This window comes from Macrosteles quadrilineatus, unplaced genomic scaffold (assembly GCF_028750875.1).
Source record: "Macrosteles quadrilineatus isolate MER2022 unplaced genomic scaffold, UCM_ALF_1.0 Scaffold_5__1_contigs__length_97177068, whole genome shotgun sequence".
In the NCBI taxonomy this organism is placed as follows: domain Eukaryota; kingdom Metazoa; phylum Arthropoda; class Insecta; order Hemiptera; family Cicadellidae; genus Macrosteles; species Macrosteles quadrilineatus.
Genome location: NW_026542598.1, coordinates 23,690,935 through 23,715,247, shown reverse-complemented (window position 1 = coordinate 23,715,247; position 24,313 = coordinate 23,690,935). Strand labels below are relative to the sequence as shown.

Here is a 24,313-nt window from a genome sequence, read left to right as displayed (position 1 = left end):
TTACTTAACTTCTTAAGTTAGCTACAGGCGAGTTTCTGAAAATCGAAATAGGTGTACCTTGGTTTGTAAGGCTTTTCCATACAAAGTCTAATACTCTTAGTTTTTGTAGTCATTGTAAATGCTTAGCAAGATATTTTTTATAGTAAACATCGGATAGCGATACTTTTGAAAACTTATAAATGACTTTATGTTGCCATTTATAAGGTGATATTTTCCAATTCCGAATTCACACGAATTCCTTTTTCTAAGAACTAGGAAAGTTAGATATAAAATCAAAGTCGTAAACCTACAGTGCCAGGCACAGCTCTTGGTGTCCATTACATGATGAGATTTCTGTGACAAGATGAAGCTTTTGTTTCCCCGCAAAATAAAAAAAATACTTCGTTAGTATATGATACATGTAATTACATAAAAGTTTTCCTTAAATACACCATTAGTCACGAAGAAAACTCTTATATGTGCTAACACACAGGTGTGTGATTACACGCAGATTTATCAGCTGACATTAGTTATTTGTGCAACTAGTGAGCAATTGCACTTTGCACTCGAGTTGCACATTATATTTTTCTTACAGTTACCATAAAACAAATAAATTGGTAAAGAAACGTAAAATATTGTTACACAGAAGTCAACTTTTAATATGACATTTAATGTGAAGTAACAATACAACAGTACAACAGTACAACAGCTGACTGTTAACATTGTCTCACTGATGAGCGAATTGGCCACTTTGCTTTCTCAAATCAGTGAGATAATATGTACATTGTTAGGTAACTGTAGGAAAAGTCTTTTTTTAAATGTGTGTGCTATGATTCTTTGTCTCACTTCAATGACTACTTTAAATGCAGTTATATGCTTCCAGTTTGCGAAGGTTGGTGAAACTGTTTTGTTGAAATAATTACTAATGAAGAAACACTGTTGTATCTAACCATCCACACGGATAAAAGCAATCTCATAAATTTATAATAGGCTATGTCATTTTTTTTATTAAAACAACATTAATATTCATAGTACATCACATAAATACGGTACCACTGACCATCTAAATCATTTCAATTAAGATATATTTAATAAATCTCTTTTCAATCATATTTTTATTAGCAAATAAGTTGGTTTTATCTTTACAATCCAATACCTATAGGTCATAATGAAATACATATATTCTGCCTGTTTATGGCTCCGAGGAGTTTGAGTATGCAGTAACGTATACAAGATAGCATTATTGGATGTGTAAGTACCAACTTTAATACAAAGAGGAAGATAACAACTTTGGACAATCAACAAAACTTACATATAGTTACTGTTAGTGGGCAAATCATTAAAGTTGCCCTAAGTCAAACATTGCATATTTTAGTAATAACTACTACCTTCTTTTTGTCTTTTTGACTAACAGTCTTTTCGTGTAAGGCACTTTAAGGCTTAACTTTGAACCATATATTGGTTTTATATTTCCATTCAATTTCGCCCTCAGGTATGCTATTCATGGTTGAGTTGAATACGGGTTGTTTTTCATATTCGAATAATATGTAATAAGTTTGACCTTTTATACATTAAATTTCATATAATTATTCAACTACGTAAACATTATTTTATTTAATATATATTTAATATGTCTTTAAAATATGGAAATATATATTTAAAGGTAAAAAGTACGAATCGAATAAGATTATTTTAGTTAAAGTTTCAAGAGGCCAAGTATTACATTACATCCTTCTTGTGAGTTGAAAAGTAAAAGCATGTTCTTCAGTAACAAGAACTACTTGGTGTATTTTACTCTTACCGTGAAAGAAATAGAGATGTTCCACGTACGTTAGCAGTAAAGTGTCAAGTTTTGTACATAATAATCTTCATCCTTTTTTTTAATTTAGTTATTATTATTGAGTACTTTTTTCGTTATCGGATGCCATGGAAAATGTGTATCCAATAGTCAATGGTAATACTTACTGTAATATATCAATTTAATTGATTGAGTGTTATCATTTCAACAAATAATCCAATAAGTAATGAGGGATGTAAGACGATAACGTTGAAATCAGCTGCGCAAACCTAATAATTGAAATAAAATGGGTAATTTTCCATACAAAACATTAAACAGAAAATTCAAATGAATAAGTATAGCAAATTTGATAACTAAAACAGATAATTAGCACATGAATAAATAAATAAACAAAAAATAAACAGATCATACGATTAATGAAAGCAACTTAACCTCAATATCAATTCAAATTAAACACTTAAAAGTCTTCTAGCGAAAGTAAAACTGACTTGAACACCACTCTATTAGCATGGATTTGACCTTAAGTAATAAATAAATTGGATCGTAAGGTAAGCCTTAGATTTAATTATGTTCAATAACGATCCAGAGGCTATATCTCCAAATCGTATAACGAAGTTTCCACGGATAGCCTAGGGTTCACTACGATACTCGGACAGAATACGATTGAATCGATCTATCGAGAGTCTGCAATTACACTATCGATATTGAATTGTGTACACTATCGATATCGGAAAATCGGATTCGAGTTTGTTGTTGGATCTGAGTCTGTGAGTATTGAGTTTTCAATTTCAATCGGATTCAAATCATCTACTCAATCCACTTCTAGTAGGCATTGAGATTCTGTAGGCTTACGTACAGCAGTTTGTTTCTGCTGACTTCTGACGTTCTGACAAACAGAAAAAGCCTACTTAAAAGTAGGTAGTGTCGAAAGTATACCATTTCATTGCAAGAAATACGAATTTATATAATTAAAAGTTGCAACTACAAAATAATAGTGAATTTTAATACATTAACCAATAAATATTAATTGCAGTTTTAACGAATTGGATCAGTTGCTGAAGAGGTCTAAATCCGAAGGTCTAATTAGATCTTCGGCACACATCCACACGTGTCTGTGTGTGTACAGACCTATGAAGTCCAATTTCATGTCATTTTGTTTGTAGGTCCTTGGCATCTCCAGGCATTTTTATAATTTTGAAAAATTTGAATTTCGATGATTTTTCATAGAATACAGGAAAAATACGGCCCGAACGATTTTAAGTTGATAAAAAAATTAGTATGTTACCTATAGGCCCTAGTGTTTTAAATTTTGAACAAAATGGTACAACTCCCATACCTGTAAAAGTTACAATTACTTTCCCATTATATAACAAAAAATCAGATTTTTTAAAAACAGCCGGTTCTTATTAAATTTTGTTTGTTATGGTCCTCAAAATATGAAAAGAAGTGTACAATAATAATACCAAATGTTTAATAAGGTGTATAATAATTCTAAACAAAATAATACAACCCCCATTTTTGTTTGAATTATAATTTGTAATTGCTGTAACAGTTGCAGTTCAAGTAAAAAGCCTTTAGCACCATCTGTTCAATTCATATACAGTAGAACCTCGATAACAAGTCGACCTTGATAACAAGGGTTATTTTCAGATCCCCTTGAAATTATTTTACCCCTGATCATTTGTTATTGCAAACCTCGATAAGAAGTCAACCTTGATAACAAGACTTATTTTATAATCCTTATAAGAGTCTTGTTATCAAGGTTCTACTGCAAATTATAGCCTATACCATAAATAAAACTTACTCCCTTAGACTTGTGCTGCTTTAGTTTAGTCTATGCCTATACACATATAATTAAAAGTCAAAATAATCCAATTATGATGATGAAATTTGTTACAAACGTGTAAAACACCGTTTGTTGTAGCGTTCCGTTCGCGAACCAGCATGATCGGACTATGAGCAGAGGTAAAAATGGGGTTTCCTCATGTTTGACCTTATAAAAACTTCAAACATCTTTGTAAATAATTAATTAGATATAAATAAAAATTATCAACCTATTTTGCAGATAGCTAAATGGTTACCAGTAAGTTGAAAAAAAACATGAAAATAACTTGTTATTTTGAAGTAGATTATTAGGTAAACTTGTTGGTTGTATTTTGGCTTGTTTATGGATATTTGACTTTAATTTTAATTTGTTGTACAATTCAATACCAATCTAAGTACATTTTACCAAGAACACACTTTACCTTCCCTGTATCTTATAACGCTATATCAGCAAACATACATATTTTAAAACAAGAAAAAAAATCTTACTTTGATTGAAATGGGTGATGAGTATACTACACTTTTCAGTACCTACCGAGCTTACATGGCAATTAAATATTTTTTAAAGATTTTATTGAAGGAAAGACTTATTTTAAATAATTATATTCCAACTTGGTGTGAACAATTTAAGTTTTGTTGACTGATAGGCCTACAATGATTAGTGCACTTTATAATCAAGCTTCAACTTTATACTTGACTGTGTGGTAATTTATAATAGAATATATATAAAAGATAGTTAACACAAAACGATAAGAAAGTATTTTACTAAATAATGGTGTAAATACCTGCATTCATGTGATCAATTTGTTGCTAAATTGCAACCGGTTTCGACTCACAAAGGAGTCATCGTCGGGCCAGTACAGATGTCTTCTCGCTTCATTTGAAGGTCGTCAATTCATGATAAATAAATACATTTAACACGCACACGTACACGAACATAAAAACAAACATTTAGGGCTAAAAACGAAAGATGATACAATACGGTAACGGGACACGACGTGATCGGGCGGGGGTTATGTCCCGTTACCGTATTGTATCATCTTTCGTTTTTAGCCCTAAATGTTTGTTTTTATGTTCGTGTACGTGTGCGTGTTAAATGTATTTATTTATCATGAATTGACGACCTTCAAATGAAGCGAGAAGACATCTGTACTGGCCCGACGATGACTCCTTTGTGAGTCGAAACCGGTTGCAATTTAGCAACAAATTGATCACATGAATGCAGGTATTCACACCATTATTTAGTATTTAACTGTGATCAGGAGGCTAAAATTCAATATAATAAAGTATTTTAGTATTTGTTTTGATAGAAGAAGTAAAATATCAATAGGGTTATCCCAATCGAGAGGGCTCTCAATTAATTATTTAGTTTTTATTATTATATAAAATTGTTTTTCTATTATTTGTGTTCACTTATTTACATTAAGTTTCTCTATAACCTCTACAGAGAGGACAAGAACACAAGAATGCAATACAAGAATACAAGAGTACTTTATTTTACAATTTTTAAGATTTAAAAAGGCATCAATACAATATGTTATCGATTAAAAATCTTTGTTGATTGGAGTCCTTGCAGTAGAAAGATGATTTAACTTGTAACGTAGTCGTTGCTGCCAAGACAAATATTCATCAATGCTTTAGAAAGGTCTAAGTAACAGCCCCTGTGATGTTCCTTCTTCAGTCTTCTAGAACAGAGAAACTTTACATGTTATTTAAATAAGGAGGCTCGTGTAGGATGAATGAACAATAAATTCTCCTCGGCTAGAATGCAGTGTTAAAACTTTAACGTGTCTATTTGGGTTGAATGGAGCATGTTCTCGAGAAATTAACATTTGCAGATAAACTAATGCTAAAATTCATTGAACATCCACAACATTTTATTCACTTGTATTTAAGTACGAGTTAGATAGCAGTTTTATAAATTAACATAATTTAATTAAAATGTCCCTTTTGACCAGATTTATTTCTACCTCAAATCATGGTTTCCTCAGTAATTAACAGTTTCAACTTCATTTTTTTATGAACAACGACAGCTTATGGTTTACAAAAAATATAACCCATACCTATTTTAAAATCAAGACTAATGCAGATTTATTTTAGCAATAGCAATGGTTTATCTGTATTAGGCCTAAGCCTAATTTTAATTTTAAATAGTGCCGCAGATGCTTTTATTTATGATCACATTACCTTAATCAAATATATTTGCATGAAATTGGTTAAAGCTTATATGCCTATTCTACCAATTTTGCTGTCCGTTATTTCATCTTCCAACTAAATTAATTCTCTAAATTATTTCCCACATTAAAATACTATAATGCAGTGGGCGGTTCCAAGGGGTGGAGGGCTGTAGGAGCAAGAGCCCTCCCCATTAGAATCTGAGTCTGGAAATATAAGTTTAAACATAAATTTTGTCATATATAGGTGACAGAGGTTTTGGAACACAGTTAGTTCTAGAAGTAAAAACAGTTTTAAAAATAGCAGATTTTCCTAAGGAGAACCCCTGAAACCCCCTCCTAATGTTAATCACCCCTGTTAGCCCTTTACAACGTTCTAATCTAGAACCACCACTAATATGACAACCCTACATGGGATCAGAGGCTGTATAGAAAATGTTACTACTATAAATAAACAATTTAAACAAATAAATGTCTTGCCTGTTCACCGCTGGATTTAATTATTACGTAATAGAGAGATCTGTGACCACACTCCAATGCAATTTACGAATGTTGGTTAGAGGTACGCAAACTTGAAATCTGACTAGGCCTAGAGTCGGTTGATTAGGGTATGAACCTGCAAAAACATTAAAAAGCTTATATTTAATCAATTTTAAAACATCAATCTACAATTCCAAAGAGAATAGCTAAGATATTATCGATGGGATAACTTATTAAGTTACTTACGGTATTACATAATGGAATAACTTATTACATAATATAGCCTAAACTATTGAATAAATTAAAATATAGTAACTTAAGTTTAATCAATAGCCTATTAAGTTATGTAGGCATATAAGTTATTAAATTTCAATATTGATTTTATGTTAACTTATGAGGATTCTCAAGTAGATTATCACCATTGACTATATATACCTACCCAGGTAACTTGTATATAGTAGGTAGGCCCTATATATAACTTAGTCAATGTTATCGCCCACCAATCTATAACAGTGTGCTGTAGCTTTAAAATTAACTTAACTTAGGTTAAGTAGCTAACAAAACTTACAAAAAAAGAATACGATTACAAATTGAGGTCCAAGTGTAAATTTATTTGTTTAAAAACAATTACTATATAGCCTACTTATAAACTCTTGTGTGTATACAATTTAAATACAGTAGGCCTTGTTTGTAATTATCTTAAACTACTTACCGTACCGGTAACTTAAACTAAGCCAAAGCGAAATGTTAGGGTACTTTGGTATTATCCGGAGGCCAATTATTTTAGAGGGATTTTTTACCGGAGAGTCCAAAAATAACTACCGGTACATACTGTAATAGGAAAAACCTGCTTTAATTGACTGACTCCAAATTTGACATGATTACAATTAGCGGCCTTTGAGTTCTGTCTCTCAGAAAAAAAGGCAGCGATGTCGGCGAGGATTGAGTTGAATGCGTCGCTGCCGCTATACTCCGCCAAGTAGGTATGCAGCACGCTGCGGCGGTCATGTTAGGTTGGATTATCATAAATATGTTTATAAAACTTTTCTCGTTTTGTTATGAATTGAACTATAGGCCTAAGTTATACCAAATGAGTCATACTTTCGCCCGCCAAATACCCCAGATACAGGTGGTAACAGGTGATACATGCTATGGTCAATGACCTGGCTAAGTACTTGAGGGGATATGGTGTGCAAAAGTAATTTATGACTTATTTGGTATTTTAAGATTCATAAAGAAATGAGGAAAGCCCTGCAAACAAACATATTTGTGAAAACCCAACCTAACATAACTGCGCTGTGTAAGGGTGGCCTCCGGATAATACCAAAGTACCCAAGTTAACCGCCACAGCACGTGTTAACGAGTCTTTTTGAAAAGCATTAGTAACTTAAATAAATAAGTTATTCAAGTTATATCAAGTGAAAACTTACTGATAGGCCTACGATAGAAATATCAAACTGAATTTTCATCTGATAACTTAGTAATTTAGGCCTAGGCTATTAGGTTCTCTATAGACTAGGCTACCTATCGATTCAATCGCTCTGACAACTGCAAAAAATAATTGCAACTAACCAGCATCTTAGGAAGCGACTTAAGTTAAGCTTTCATAACTTTAATGTTCTTAAGAAACCGATTAAATCTTACTGATAATCCTAAAAATGTTTTCAAACTTCATCAAGTAGGCATAAGTCCCTACGTTAACCTTACCGCCACTCCTCAGAATCTTCTGATTAATACTTTCAAGGCTTAAGAGGTTAATAATCTAATCTATTTAATTTTAGTCAATTATCAAATCAAGGAGACAATAACATGAATGGATTTATTAGGTAATAGCCATGAAGGTAATAATATATTTCTACCTGTACTTCTCGTGGAAAAAGCAAATCCATTTGATGCCAGACAAACATACCTAATTGGTCAAATTCTTCCTTTGACCTTACATAGCCCGAAATTTCCTTGGCGTATAACAAAACCTGTTATATGTGTGTTGCACAAGCTTCCATCTCTTTTAAAATTAATTCCATTTTAAAATCTAATTTACGTGTATCGTGTACCTGGCCACCTCAAACAACTATATAGCTTAAGTAACACAAATTAATGACAATGTCAACAATAACAACATAACACGTAAACGTTAACGTCGTTAACAAACATAGGATACGATACGTAACGAGATACGATGATTCCGTCGTCATAGAACCGATTCGACTTCAGTAAGAAAGATCGCAGAGTCACGATAGATCGATTCAATCGTATTCTGTCCGAGTATCGTAGTGAACCCTAGGCTATCCAGTTTCCACGTGGTATTATATTATTTATGAACAGCTGGTCAGGAGAGCTGAACTAGGTCACTATGTTAGTGTACCTCTGGGACTGCGGAACTGCTTGTTATTTTGCAGATTTATGGCTATTCCTTACCTACCTGACTGGGAAGTAGGAATTATACTTTCCAATAAACGACCCTGAAGAAGTTATACGATTTAAATGTAAGTTTACCTTGATGCTTCCTTGGGTTGATTACACAATTACTTTGAGACGTTGCAATAGTAAAAAAAAATTAAAATTTTTTTTATAAACTCAACATAAATGGTAAAAACTGAAAAGTTTACATCCATAGAGTATTTTACGCGAACTAATAATTTAATAACACTCAAATTTTAAAAAAGCAACAGCGTACTGGACAGGTCAGCACAACTAGATATTGTTTCATACGTAATAGTTATGTTTAATGTTTAAAACTAGTTACTGTAATTTTTAAAACGTTTAGGTGCTGTATAAATTTTTTTACCGTCAACATCTGCATTGAGTCTTCTAAAATAAAAAATAAATTAAACGTGCATTTTGAGCAAACCTAACAGTACAAACCGGGCTTATATTTTGAAGTGTTGTAACGTAAAATGCCATTAAATAAAAATAAAGATTTTGATCTCTATATGACAATTCTAAAAAAAAATGGACCGATGGTTCATTTTTTTAATGTGTCTTTTACAGGGTGAGGCAATGAGAACGCCACAATTTGTTTTAGATGTCATACGTTATGTTGCAACAACGAATGATCAGCTGTGCTTATAACATCCATATAAGGCTATGCCATTTTAGTAAATATTATGCCTGAGGCTATTAACACTGAGATTTTGATGTGGAAACCTATTTTAAAAATAGTGATTCTTCTGCAGAAACCCAGAGATTGTTTGGACCACATTCCATCCTTGGTCAACATGGCACTGTTCCAGATTGGAAAACAATGGTGAACTGGGTAAAATTATTTAGTATAAACGCTTAAACCTAAAAAAGAATTGGTGGGTGCCGCATAACTATTTGTATACCAGCAAATGTTAAAAGAGTGCGAGTCGCAGTAACTCAAAGTCCAAAGGGATTTTCCAGGAAGCTTTTGTTGTTTAAAGCTTTACGTTGGTCTTTTTTTTGAGGAGGGGGTTTGTTCTAGTAATCTACTTGAAGTTTGAGGCTTTTCAAAGTCACCCCACAGATTTGCTTGAACTGAAGCTTGAAGAATCGTCCAAAAACTAAAGTGATTCTTGAAGAAGTGCTGGAGGAGTATTTGAAGGAATGTCAAGTAGGACAAGGATGTCACTTGCAGGATTTTGGTCTCAAGAAAGGGAAAAATGACTTTGTTAGTTTAAAATGGCAAAGGATAAGCTGTGTTTTATGTGCTATTTATATTAATAGGGTGAATATTATTGAGTTTGTACAGCTTATAAATTGGGGTGCTTTCAATGCCCCACCCTGTATTTGGTATTGAACAAAAAAATTTAGACAATATTAAATGTCGTTGGAATGTAACTTGAGTATTAAATTTGGTTTGAATGTGTAAGGCGGGATAAACTGAATGAGTTCGTGAACCAGCAAGATCGGACCATGGGAACGGGGTTTTACGGGTAGTTTTATGGGGTAAAAATTGGGTTTTCTCATTTTTTACCATCAAAACACAAAATTTCCCAACTTCTCTTTATTTTCTATGTGTTTGTTGCTATAAGGACTTGTAATACTAATATTTAATATTTTCTGTTAAAGATGAACTATGTAAGCTACTCCCGGTTTTTGGAATGATGGTGGCTACATTACAGCACGAGCATTTATATAAGACAGCGAAGGCTGTGTTGAGAGCTCAAGTCATTTACTTATAAGTTTGACCCAGTAAAAAACTAGTTTCATAACTACGTTTCATGTTTGTAAGTTGTTGGATAAAATATGAGGTATGCGCCAAAGTAGTGTAAAGTATAATAGACGAACTAACATAAACCTCATTTGAATCTTTAAAATAAAGTACATGTGAAAACGTAATATTCACCCAAAATACATAAATGGAATACGAATGATTCCTCAAATGATAAACTAGTGGTCAAACATTTTTCATTTCATTCACCTATTAAAACAGTTAAATCTGTTTCTATCAACCTTAGGAAGAATAAGTTAAGTGCAGTTGTTAAAAGAATCGCAGGTTTTACAGTAGTTATAAACGGGTTTGATCTAACGTAAGTGATATACCCGTTTCAAAATCAGCTTTTGATATTTAATAAAAGTGCTTAATAGTCTGACTGATCTTTTACAACCAATCTTTAACTTAAGTTATTTTTTAGTTCCCTTTTTATTCTATAAAAACAAATCGTGACTAAATCTATTTTTAAATTAGAAACTCTGTCAAAGTTTTGCATGTTTTGTTATAAAGACGGATAAACTGTGACAAAAACAACATAAAAAATGTAAATACAGTAATTTTATATTTAATAAAATTTTTGTTGGAAAAATATTCCAGGAATTGATAATGACGAAGAAGGTAAATGTTAATGTTAATTGTTCATTGAATTTTGTAATCAAAGTCTTTTTAAGTGAATAATGAGTCTAAAGTCACAATAATCCTTTAATTATCACTCAGTAATTATCATCATACTATATTTTATTTCTTTAGGAGTTTGTAACTATGGCTGTATTTTTGTAACGTGTGTAATAGCAGTTAAGTTCCAAGCGCAGTAAACCATATGACCGCAATGCGGTGAAATATAAAAATTCATTAAGTTTTGCCTCAAAAAGTTAGTCTAATAAATAACCTTAATCTTGACCCCGGATTAATTATTATTCTCACTGCTTTTTGTAAGTTTAACAAACAATGATATTCTATGATGATATAATCATCCAGATCACCAATAAGTATGAAAAGCTATGTGAACACCTGCTTATAGTAATCCCTGAAATCGCATTTAACAAGTATTTTGGTCCCTTAGTTGGTGTTATTTTCAGGCTGTGCGTGAACAAGCAATCTTATGCTGATCACCCTATTTTTATTTTTAACTTAAAGGCAGATTTTTTGTGTACATTCATATACAAAAAATGTAAACACCCAGAGCACATTTACCCTGGACTGCAGTCAACCCGACTAAGGACCGATTATTTTTATTATATCTAGCTGTAATCATGTACAGCTTGAAGCCACCAATTTGGCACTGAAACTAGTTGGCATTTTCCATTCAAATCAGGTATTTAAGGATTTTTAAAACGCGTTTTTGGTATTATCAAATACTTTTGTGCTTACAAACAATGTATCATGTGATATGATGTTAAGTAGTGACATTTGTGGCAACCACTTGTGTATTAGTATAATATATTATTATATGCAGTACCATTTGTATTAGGCTATGTAGTATATTATGCACTATGTAGCTATGTAGTAGGCAAATGCAGTCCAGTCCAGTTGGCAGAGATGATCTAGTAACGTGTTTAGCTTTAAGTTACCTTCTGTTAGTCCAACTCTGTGGATTTGATTAGTCCACATTACATGCGAACAGAAAATCTATTATGCTTCAAGAAACTACCCTTACATTCTTAGAGTTATAGAATGCAATTTCCTAAAAAAAACTTTAGTCAATAGTTAGGCCTAATTTGAATACTCTCATCGTCCATTCAAAGTAATGTTTTTCATACAATAATTTGTGAAATACATTATTTATTAAAACAAAATTATCCTGGCTGATGAAGCAGCTGATCTTAGTCAGTAATAAAGCTACTCGGATCATCACACTTCATTCTACACTCGTCCTTCACTCAGATTTGGGTTATAATTCGCACTACAGGTTAAAATACGTGGTACATTTATCCATGGCTTAATTTAGATGGCTCAATTGGTAGGATGTATTAAGTTAAAGTGTTAAATACGCTCAAAATACTACATAGACACATTCCAAACACATCAGTAGTTTAAAATGGAATGAGATTTAACATAAAAGTTTGAGTCCATTCTAAACGACATGGTGGGCCGTTATCTACCGTACAATAATAACATAGCTTGGAGCAGGAAACATTAGACCACCATATTGACCTTCACGGTATGGCCACGAGAAATATGCCTATTATCTGAATAAACTACTTGAAAAAAAATGCATTGTAAGTCACACAAAATGTTTGATTTGGTAATCAATTTATTAAAGATGTTTTCTTAACAATTTTGTATCATAATGTATAAACATGATATTATTAACAAATTCTCTTTAACCACCCAATCTTTCTTAAGTATTGATACTATTGTTATTTAAAAAAAGTAACAAAAAAGTAAAAAAAGTAACAAGATGGTAGAATGGATGCCTTTATCATCCAATTATGTAAAGGCAAACAAAAAAGTAAATATTAGTTATTAATATCATCACTGTGATATAGTATTTGGAATGCGAATAATATATTGAATGACTGAAGGAGAAGTTTGACGAGGTAATAAAAAACAGTAGAAGGATAATGTTTTTATCATGTTTGGTATTATTATTATTCCCGTCAGAATTTGTACAGTGCTTAGTGTCATAAGCACCGTGGGTTGGCGATTCAGTAGATAGTGCAAGAACTGTTCCAAGTATCATTGAGATCTGCGTCCTGGTGCCGCCATTAATATTTTATAGCTACAATTTATTCTTAGATTGTCCCGGCTCACCTATAGCTTTGCTTTACAAGTTCTACATATAGGGCTTTGTTGTTCATATAGACGTGTAAATGTAAGATTGGAATAGATCCCCAGACAAACAACAAATATATTCCCCGCACATAAAATATAACACTACTGCTGGTAAATAATCAACATATTACGCTACACTCCGTCCTTATATTCACTAGGTCTATTTAAGGTCTATTTTTGTATTTTCTTGACACCAACAATGGATTTAAATGAAGCTAAATTAAACCGCCTGAACCGTATAAATTGCTCTACGGACTGCAATAAAGTTCACTTAGTCCCTATTGTTACTTGATCCTCGAACAAAACTGTTATTTTCTCTACTCGTCGACTTTTCCAGAACTGGGGATGTTTTTTTAATTCTTATTTTCACCTTCCGTAATCACTCACATTTCACTTTGCGATTTAATTTTGCATTTTTAACTGGGTGATCTTAAAGTCTATTCTTGAACTCCGAGAGATAATGTAGAAAGAAAAAACACATTTTTAAAATTGTGTTCAACAGTCGAGTTTATTCACTTTTACAGTGTGGCCAAGTTTGAAAAACTAAATATTTTTTGAACTATTTTTCTCAAATAAATGTTTCTGTGAATCAGTAGCCAAATAAAAGAAAGGTATTATATAGCTGAGAATGCCGGTCACGTAATTCGTACAAATTCTATTTAATAACCAAATAAAAGGTTACAAATGTTACCATTGAACTGATTGAGCCTAATTACAAATAAATTTATTTTTTGCCTATTAAAACATCCAAAATGTTCTTGAAGTAGCTTGAAATTTACCATGGCGTAAACAATAATATAAGTAACAAAATCTAAAATAGCTATCGTCGGACAACAAACTTGTGACCGATAATTTACAAATTTGAATGTAAACGTGGTTTTGGTTATTATATTATAATTATCTCCCGGTTTAGTCAACACAATTTATGTTTATTATTCTGTATCTTTCACCACATTCAATTATCAAAATTCAAGAGAATACAGCGTTGTGGAGGGGGGGGGGATATTATATCATACTTTACTTAAGTATTGTTTAGTTACACAAAAAATTGTATATACGTTTTGGCCTAAGTAAAAATGGATATAGTACAAACTAATTTATTACGTTAGAAGATTTAAGACTAGCATTATTCTTATAACAAGCAAATGTATTAACATTGAAGTATGGTGTTATCTGTCAGGTTTGCAATTAATTTATTTATAATAACATCTGCATTCTGCATACAAGGATTGCCGAGCATTTATACTCGTCTCAGTAGGTCACTGTATATCTTGGTCTAATAAGCCAGACATTGCTGCCCCGAGACTACACTATTGTATCACTTCGGTCCAATATGTTTTATACAGTAGTATACTATAGAGTATGTTTAATTTAAGGGTTATTCCTTTGCTGTCTAGGGATCTTCACACAGATCAGTTATCCACGGTGAGGAAAATTGAGGTTTATTTCAATTAAAAATAATATAGCTAATAATATATATTTATTATGAAAATGTAGTATTACAGTAAAAATTACATTTCTTCACTAATGCAAGCAGGAATGTTACCTAGGTTTTTAATATGTTTTTATTGATAGAAACCCAACTAAGAACATTTTTAAATCAATCTGGATTTACAAATGGTTTTAGGCAGGTAGAACATTGTCTGGGAATATCCTAAAAGATATTATTTTAAAAATAAATAATTTATTTTTGACCAAACGACCTAACAAAGTAACATAAACCTTGGTCCCAATTAGCCAAGCCTAGTAGCTTTGTTGTACAATTCAGAGTGGCTTTTCAGCGTAACTACCTAAACTGCCGGGTGGCGAAATATGCGACACATACATTTCCTGACTGTGCCGTTGCTGTCTCGCTTTACCATACGGATTCCTATTGTTTTAAAACTCATATTAAATGTACTTAAACCATTACCAGGCCTAATTAATTAGCTAACAACCTTAAATTCCTTACGACAAATCTAGGCTACTTTAGATGTATAACATATTTTATGTTTTGTTGTGTTAGATGTTAGGTATAAGAAATATCAATTGCCTTTTTAGACAAAAGAAATCTTCTGAGAAACCCATAAAAATCACAACTAACAATTATTGTTATTATATGTTACATTACAGTGATTACCTTACTGATAAATGATTAATAATTGATCAATTAGAGATTTAAAAATAAATAATATAAAATGTAGTAAAATAATGTTTACTTATTGACGGCTACTTATCACTAATTATTTCCCTAAAAAGAAAGTTTCCTGCACAACTTCACGTTACCCTCTTTCCAATGACACCGAAAACATGTCAATCGGTTCAGTAGTTTCGGAGGAGTAATTGTCACAAAAAACCTGCTTGCGTATTAAATAAGTACTAGTGGTCGTCCTGTGGTCGAAACTCGACCAAAAATAATTTATGTACAGACTTCTCTATTTTCTCCCCACACTGTAAATAAAACATGTGATTGGGATTTCTTCCATTTGTTTTGATTTTCTGTTTACATTTTGTTGTTATTTCGTCACCATCATGGCAACCCAGTTGGTCCATGTTAATTTTTAGAAGTTTTCAAATTCGTGTTTTGTGCTTATTTTTTAGCCTATTTTAATTTTTAAAGGGATTCTGCACATCTACAGGCAAATATCTTTCTAACAGTATGCGTAGATTTCCCCTGCGATGCACACGAGCTGAGAAAAAAGGTTTTAAAGAAACATGCTTGCCTATTAATATATAGATAGATATAGATGTTGCTATCCACTATTTATAGTAAACCTTATAATCCTCTAATAAACATGCTAACTCACTTCTGTAGTATATGACAAACTAGTAGTAGGCATACACTATTTTTATGTACGCATTCGTTAAGGTGAGCTCTGGGAGCGAGCTGGTCTAGTGGTTAGAGCGCAGGACTTCAGTCCCCGGGACCTCAGGTTCAAATCCTACCAAATCACCAACGGATTATATCTGAAGTGATAATGCCGCAACCCCTAGGTGTAGCCTGAAGTAATGTGAAAAACAATTCCGGGCACGTGCCTAGCGTCTCAGGACAAAAAAAGTAATCTTCGAAATCAATGAACCCTAATACGACAATTTAATTTACCTTTTAATTGCAATGATGTAAGACATTCTCCAAACAACACATTGAATTATAAATGCAATCGAATAAGTTTAGCAAGCTCGTGATAAATAATTACAAATAAAATACATTAAATAATTAAGCAATAAATAAACATGGTAAACGATGAATAAAAACAATTTCAACCATAATATCAATTCAAAGTAAAAACTAAAAAATATTCTCGAAAAAAACTCAATCGAATTGCACCCTCTTTCCATGATTAATTCAACCATTAGGCCAATGTTCCATATATATAGAGAGGTTTCCGTGTGGCATTATATTATTATAGACAGCTGGTCAGGAGAGCTGAACTAGGTTACTATGTTAGTGAACCTCAGGGACTGCAGAACAACTTGTTATTTTAAAGATTTATGACGATCCTCTACCTGACTGGAAACCAGAAAATTCTTTAACAGAAATAAAAAAAACTTGACTTGAAAATTTAGGCTGTGATTCCATACAATTGTAAATATACGTGTGTACTTAATAAATTGATACATATTTATAAATAGTTGACAGAAAACATGTTAAAGTAAAGATAAAATTTTCATATAAGTTTACTTTAAGGTTTCATTGGGTTCATCTACAAATAATTTGACCACAGTTAACACTCTAAACTAATTTAAAAAGAATACAAAATAATTACAATCAAAAAAGCTTACAACCATTGACCAATTTTAATAATTTGATAAATCTAAATTTGAAAATCCTAAAAATCTTAAATTTAGAAAAAATGTATTTTACATCACATTAGGATGTTAAACTCCCTAACGCTGGCTTAGGCCTAACCTCTCTAACTGGACCCTGTCTTTGTCAAACACCTAACACTTAATCTATACTATTATAAAGAAGAGGTGGTGTCTGTGTGTGTGTGTGTGTTTGTATGAGCTAATCTAAAAAACTACTGAACCTACTGGGCTAAAATTGCACACAAATGAAGCTACAGTTCCGAGGATACATATAGAACTATTCCCGCTTCGATATTGTCCTACGGCTCTGCCCCGTGGGCATTCAAAAATTTGAGGTGAGAGATTTAAAAGTAAATATTGATTGATGGTATCCATGGTAACAAAGAACAAACCTACAAAGTTTAAAAATGTAAACAAGCAGAACTAACTGTCAAATGAATTTTGATTTTACAATTCCACACAGCTGGTTCAAACATATTAAATACTGCACGAATATTAGAACAGAGAGGGTAAGGATTATAAATTAAAATAATGATGTCACTAGCCTAAATGTAAACATTATTTAACATCACTTAAATGGAGCTGTCAAACCATATGTATAAGCATTTTATACTTCTATGCCAACCCCGTACGAAGGACGGGTACTCTGCTAGTACTTCATAAAACTGCTTCTGATAAAGTACTCAGAATTTCTTAAAGCATCGGTGTTCCGCCGGTCAGCACAACTAGTTAAGTTTTTGTAATAGTCAAAAGTTTTTCAAAAGATTGACCTAGTTTTCAAAGAAAGGTGGTAACAATAATTTAGAAGACATTTTACAATCCATATCTAAGTTGGGCCTTTAAAAAATTGTAACCTAAAATGTGTTTTGCAAAAACTAGTTTTGCGAAACTTTAAGTTTTTATGTGATGTTTTTAAGGTGTTATTTCTTAAATTTAATATTTAATGATATTGCTAGGTTGACGAATTTCAATATTGTGACACAGTGGTGTACAAAAGTACAGAAATATAATTTTTTTAACCTTTTGAAGATATACTTATACTACTAATTATCAGTGCAGCCAGTGCATGCAGCACTCAGATGACCTCGGAACAGTTAACCATCTGTGAAATGTATAACGTTTATCATAATAAAAAAGAAGGCAACGATAAAGAAACTAAAAAATCTGTGAAATAGTATTATTTAAGTTGGAAAAATCTCCAACCTAAATTGCTCGAGGACTAACATTAGGAGTTTGAAAGTTTTATGAATAATGCATGAAAGATGCTGGTGGGTTAGGATAGTTCTGCGGCTCGGAAATCATAAGGTTTACTTTAACTTAACGGCTTCCCTCGTTTAAAGTAAAAGTTGTATATAGTTGATATTGTTAAGTCGAGTTTTTGTGAATATTAAAAGTTGATTAAAATAGCTTGAAGTTGTAGTAAGATCATATAATAACGATTGATAACGTAGTGGGACTGTGTAAAATTAAAATAACTTAAATAAACGTTTTTGCATTAAATATCCCTGAAATAGTAAATCTCTCTTCCTACATATGAACCAGTTGTCTTTTTCGATAGTTAATGTAAAATAAGTAAAATCTATATTATGATTTTACTTTAATCGAAAAATACAGTGTTAGGTACATATTTTTTTTATTAAAACCTTTTTAAAGTGATATTTAGTATCCTCTGCCAATAATAACCTAGTGTAAAGCACTCCTGTTTTGGATTGATACAATTTAAACATAACACGTACGTAACAAGAAGAGTAGTTTGTTATGACAGCACAAGTCATTTTACCTACTTTTGACCCATTTTTATCTTCCAAGTTTCTAAGTTTCCTTAGTTTCTAAGCTAGGACAACGTTTCATGTTACTAAAGTTTTTAGATAAAACATGAAGTATGTGACGTAGTGAAGTATACGAGATCAACATACATAATGCTCGTCTTCTGCAAAAGAACAAAGCTTCTGTTGAAAAAATATGCCATAGATACAAATGTCAAAAAATACTAAGATTAATTTACCAAATAATGAATAAGTGAATGAATATAGGCAGGTTATTTTTTTTGTTTTATCTACAAACTATGATACAATGCAATTTGTTTTGGACTCATTTTTATCGAGCTTGAAAGAAATGGTGCACAGGTTCTTAATGATGCCATACAATGTTTAAGACAATAAAATAAACCTAATTGTGTTGTGTGTTGTGTATTATTTTTTACTAATTCTAATTGTGTTGTGTGTTGTGTATTATTTTTTACTAATTGATGTGTTGATAAAATTGCTCAAGAGATTTTGTTATCTTCACTTACCTTCTGAAGATTACTAAAGTTTCTTGACAGCCAACTATTAATCATAGCCATCCGTCTACTCCATTGTATTCTAGATAAATAAAAATGTGATTAATTGGGTCACAAAGTAGGCTATAAAGAACGTTTTAAATAATAGAGGCTATAACATAAAAGTTAACATATTTGAAAAAAATGTTATATATAAAATAGTATGTTTAGAAAAAAAAATAGACGACAAATAACGTTATTTGTATAACCTTTCAGGATTTAATTCTTTAAAAATAAGCTATATGTAATTTTAAAATCAAAATAAAATATAGATCAACGATAATTTTTAGCTCATTTTCTGCTGAAAACTCTCTCTTTTGAATATCATAAAGGTTAAACGGTAGAAACCTACACTCACGAAACCTGTTGGAGGACAAGTCTTTTGTGTAGTCACACTGACTAAGGAGGAAAATAATCAATTGGCCATCCCTAGCGGTATCATATACAATTCAGTGTCAAAACTAGCAGTTGAGTACAATTTAAAGCATGTAATAACACAATAAAAGCGTTACACATTACAATAACTATACGTGTACAACGTGGCATGCAATAAGATGTGTATAGTAACATGTGATAGCCGCATTAGTAATTGTAGTAACATGTGCAGTAACCTGAGTATTAGGCTGTGTACTAGTAAGCACTTGGATGACGTAGAACTGTCCAGTAGCCAGGGATTATCTGGGTCGTGTCAATGCAACTGTAGCCTAATTACTTTATAAGTCCATTTCTGAGGAATGTACAACATCATTCCTTTGTTCGAAGTTCATTGTTGATAATGGCGAGTTAATGTTGTTCAAAGGTTTATTGCGGACATCTTCCATCACGAATGTAAAAAACAATACACAACGTTTCGGGATCTGGAATCTGATCCCGTCCTAAGGTGAAAAAACTTAATACATTACAACTAACAATACACAAACGCCCAAGCTAAGTTGGAATACACTACAGAGGGTAGTAGTCAAAAATATGTACTGTATAGAAGTCAAGATAAGACATGCAAATAATAACAAATCACAAAACACTATAATCTATAAAAGGTTTAACGCAAAAAGCTCACACAATGGAACGCTAATAGCACCGTTCGCAATGACTTCAACAATGAGACTGACCATATAACATCATATTAGAATTGATTGTCCATTATACTTGTATAAACTGACTAGTCATAAAATCATAACATTTTATAAGTCTATGGTGCAGAGTGTGGTATTGTATGGCTCGGAAGTCTGGGAGTTGAAACAAAGGAACACTGGAAAGTTGTTGGCTACGGAGATGGATGTGCTCAGGAGGAGTTGTAGGAAGAGAAGATTGGACAGGGTGAGGAACGAAGATATTAGAAGAGAAATGGAAGTGGAAGGAGACATAATAGATGAGGTTCAAAGAAAACAGTTGGTCTGGTTCGGCCATATAAATCGGATGGAGGAGGGTCGGCTCCCACGGCAGGTTATGAACTGGGTTCCACCTTGGAGGAAAAAGAGAGGACGACCCAGGCGCAGTTGGTGGATGGGGATTCAGGAGGCAATGGCGACAAGAGGCCTTGAGATCGGCGACTGTGCCGATAGACAGCTTTGGAAGCTGGGAGCGGAGAGACGGCGCGAGCTGTAGAGATCCGCAACAAGTAACAAGTAAGTAACAATTAAATCTACAGTTCTGCTGGATCGATTTAGTAAAATGATGTGTCTTTGGAAGGCATAAACTCTTTGAGTTGCTTTTTCGTTTGATGTGTATTTTATAGCGGTAAGTTTAATAGTATAAAAATTATAAAGCATTAAAAATGGGTCCATTATTTAGAATAACCTGTACAGCTATTAATAATGAAATAGGACTGTAAATAGATATAAAAATGTTATATGATCGATGATCGATCTCAAACAGTAATTTAATCCAAAATAATCTATGAACTAATACAGGGTTATTACAAATGATGTTCATGATTTCAAACATACATAAAATATAGTTTTATTTGTTATACAAAGAAATAAAATGGTTACAACTTTTGAAAAACTCAAAAAGTTTTGACACAGATACACAGAACTGTAAATGCTCGATACGGGAACCCCTTGTGGTACGACAGACGTCAATAATGTAGTCAAGCTCTTGCTAGACTTTGAAAAGTTTGTCTTGATCTATTGTTTCTATAGCATTCGTAATCCGTTGCTGGATCTCAAGTATGCTATCTGATAATGGTGGTGTGTACGCCTTATCTTTGATGTATCCCCACAAGAAAAAAATACAGGGGGTGATGTCCGGAAATCTTGTAGGCCAGTTCAGTGGTGTGTCATTATTCGGACCACCGAGCTCGTTCCATATCTCAGGCAGCACATTGTTAAGTTTAGCCCTACTACAAGTAGCCTAACATTCAAATGCAGCCATTTCTCTTAAATTTCAAGTGCCACTTGCCAATAGAGTGGTTACTAGGAGGATCATCGTTAAACCTGGTTCTAAAGTGTCGTTGCACACTAATAACAGATTGGTTAATGTAATATTCCAACTGGCAAAAAGCTTCCCTGCCTTCAAGTTCAGCCATTACACAACACTTACAACAATTGACTTGACAAACAGCTGATATGCACCCAAACCAATGTAAATGAAACTTTATGAGCTTTTCTTTCCAATGGTACCAACTAAAATAGTCTTGAAACAAATTAACCCAGTAATATTTATAATCAAAATCAGGAACATCATTTGTAATAACCCTGTATAATTTGCTTGAGTGATGGATGAGATAAAACAAAAACAGAAGAAAGGGATTTCATGTATATTCCTCTAATTGGGTCATGTCCCACAACTAGTATGTCACCAATTCCAAAGAAAATCAATTAACAAAATTTCATTAGCTGAGTTTTATCAAATTATTATGAATCTTAAAATTTGATTTAGCATGTACTGAGAGAAAATCAATATTAACAACACCTTGATTAACAATTTCTGGACAACTATTTAGGTACCGGTAATCAATGATTTAAGATTTATCTTACCAATATGATACACATTATTTAATTTTACCTTTTTCTATTTTACATATCAAGAAAATGTAACGTTTAAATTGATCAAACTGCAAATTGTTCAGAAACACTGCTGTTGCAAATGAAGTAGCTTATCCCTAAAATAAATTATCCATCAATTTATACTGCTCATGAGGTTTATCATAGATAAAAAACATATTATTTGAGTTCACTTATAATAATATTGATATGCCGTCCAGTTACTAATTACAAATTTACTTCAGGGAGTTTATAGTTTTAACCAGTATTGGGAACAATTTTATGTAATCAAGCAGTTTATAGACAGTTTTTTGATAAAATATCTCGGTAGTATGTTGAAAGAAAATTGTTTTTTTAATTCAAGAATACTATAACTGCGATCTGATTCTTATTATTAATCATTACACAAAGTGTTTGTGATGAAGATCAATCAACTTGATGGTTCCAGGTGTTCAAAATTAAACTTTATTTTAAAAATCAGGGTTAATCCATAATAGGTTGTGGACCATTTCAGCCAAATTGCATGGCTTGGTGTTTTAAACCAAAAGCCTACCAAGAAAGGTTTTCGTTAAATTATGTTTAAAGTCTATATTTACAGATTGTAAAATAGGCTATTTAATTGATTGTTGAGAATTTTGTTTATCGTGATTGGAAAAACAAAGTTAACAGCACACAACAAAAACGTAACAAAGTACTTGGTTATAGATTTCAGGGCTAGTACAGTCTTTGAGTAATCAGCATTACTAAGGTCTATGTCATAATAATTATATGATGATCCTAATAAACTTAGCAAGCAGATAAACCTTAATAACTTGTTAAACTCCACATATTCCGGTGGTTTTAAAATGGAACAAAACTTCACAAAGCAGTTTCAGTCCACTACAAACGACATGGTGGGCCGTTATCTACCGTACAGTGACAATATAGCCGGGAGTAGGGACATTAGACCACCATATTGTCCTCTATGGAATTACTCTGTGCAGAATATCTGAATGTGATAAAGATAAAACAAATTCAATAAAAATAATCAATAAAGATTCAACAACATTAGTTGTTTTATATGCATCTTAAAATAAGTTATTTATTTTCAATGAAATGTATTTACAATAATGAACTCTATCTACCAATTATTTTTAATCACACTAAATAAATATAATATAATAGTGGACAAAACTTGACTAGCATGCTAAAACATTTTATTCCATTGTTTTTGTATCCTAGATTAACTTTTAGTTTGAAATTAAGTTTCTTTGTAAGAGTTTCCAATTTTAAGTCGAGACAACGTCTTTGTCGACTAGCTTCAGAGTAGCATCAGTGTTTATTTAAATTTCGATTCCTTCGGGTTATTTTATATTTGGTATTTATAAATACATAATAAAATAGTAGGCTAACTATAAACATAAGTTTAAGATTGGAGACCCCACACATCATAAACACATTTTCAAGTAATTTTAGGTCTTATGGGGGTTGAAGGTTGAAGAATTTTCGAGTTTCAAGTCAGGTAGGGAAAGAATTATCATAAATCTTCAAAATAACAAGCAGTTCCGCAGTCCCTGAGGTACACTAACATAGTGACCTAGTTCAGCTCTCCTGACCAGCTGTTTATAAAACATATAATGCAACATTAAATAGTATATTTCATCACTAGGGCGTAAAGTGGTTTTTTTCCTGAAGAAAGCAGCTGAGGTCGGAAAATGAGTGTAGTTTGTCAAGGCATTTCGCCCGAGTGATGAACTATATTTTAAAAGTTATTATTTAGGTAAATCTTTAGATTTTAAGATCCAGTTATGCTGACAAACCTTTTTTACGTCAGTCTTATGTGAGCTGTAATTTAATAACAGCTGTTCCTTCAGTTGATTTTTTTTAGATAGTATACTATTAGACGGAGCAGTTTATAAAAATTGGTTTTAAATAGGCTACTTTTTCATACCGCTATAGCCTAATAAGCAAGTAATCATAATATATTATGCAGATTTATCAAATAAAAAAATTATATGTTTTAAATCATTATTT

General features: G+C 32.1%; 1 protein-coding gene across 1 annotated transcript; it reads left to right on the top strand.

Moving 5' to 3' along the window:
• Positions 1–20,507: 20,507 nt before the first annotated feature.
• LOC128995482 (uncharacterized) lies at positions 20,508–20,921 on the top strand. Its single transcript, XM_054420501.1, has one exon. It carries the CDS (start codon positions 20,508–20,510, stop codon positions 20,919–20,921), a length of 414 nt encoding a protein of 137 aa, XP_054276476.1.
• The last annotated feature ends 3,392 nt before the right edge of the window (positions 20,922–24,313 follow it).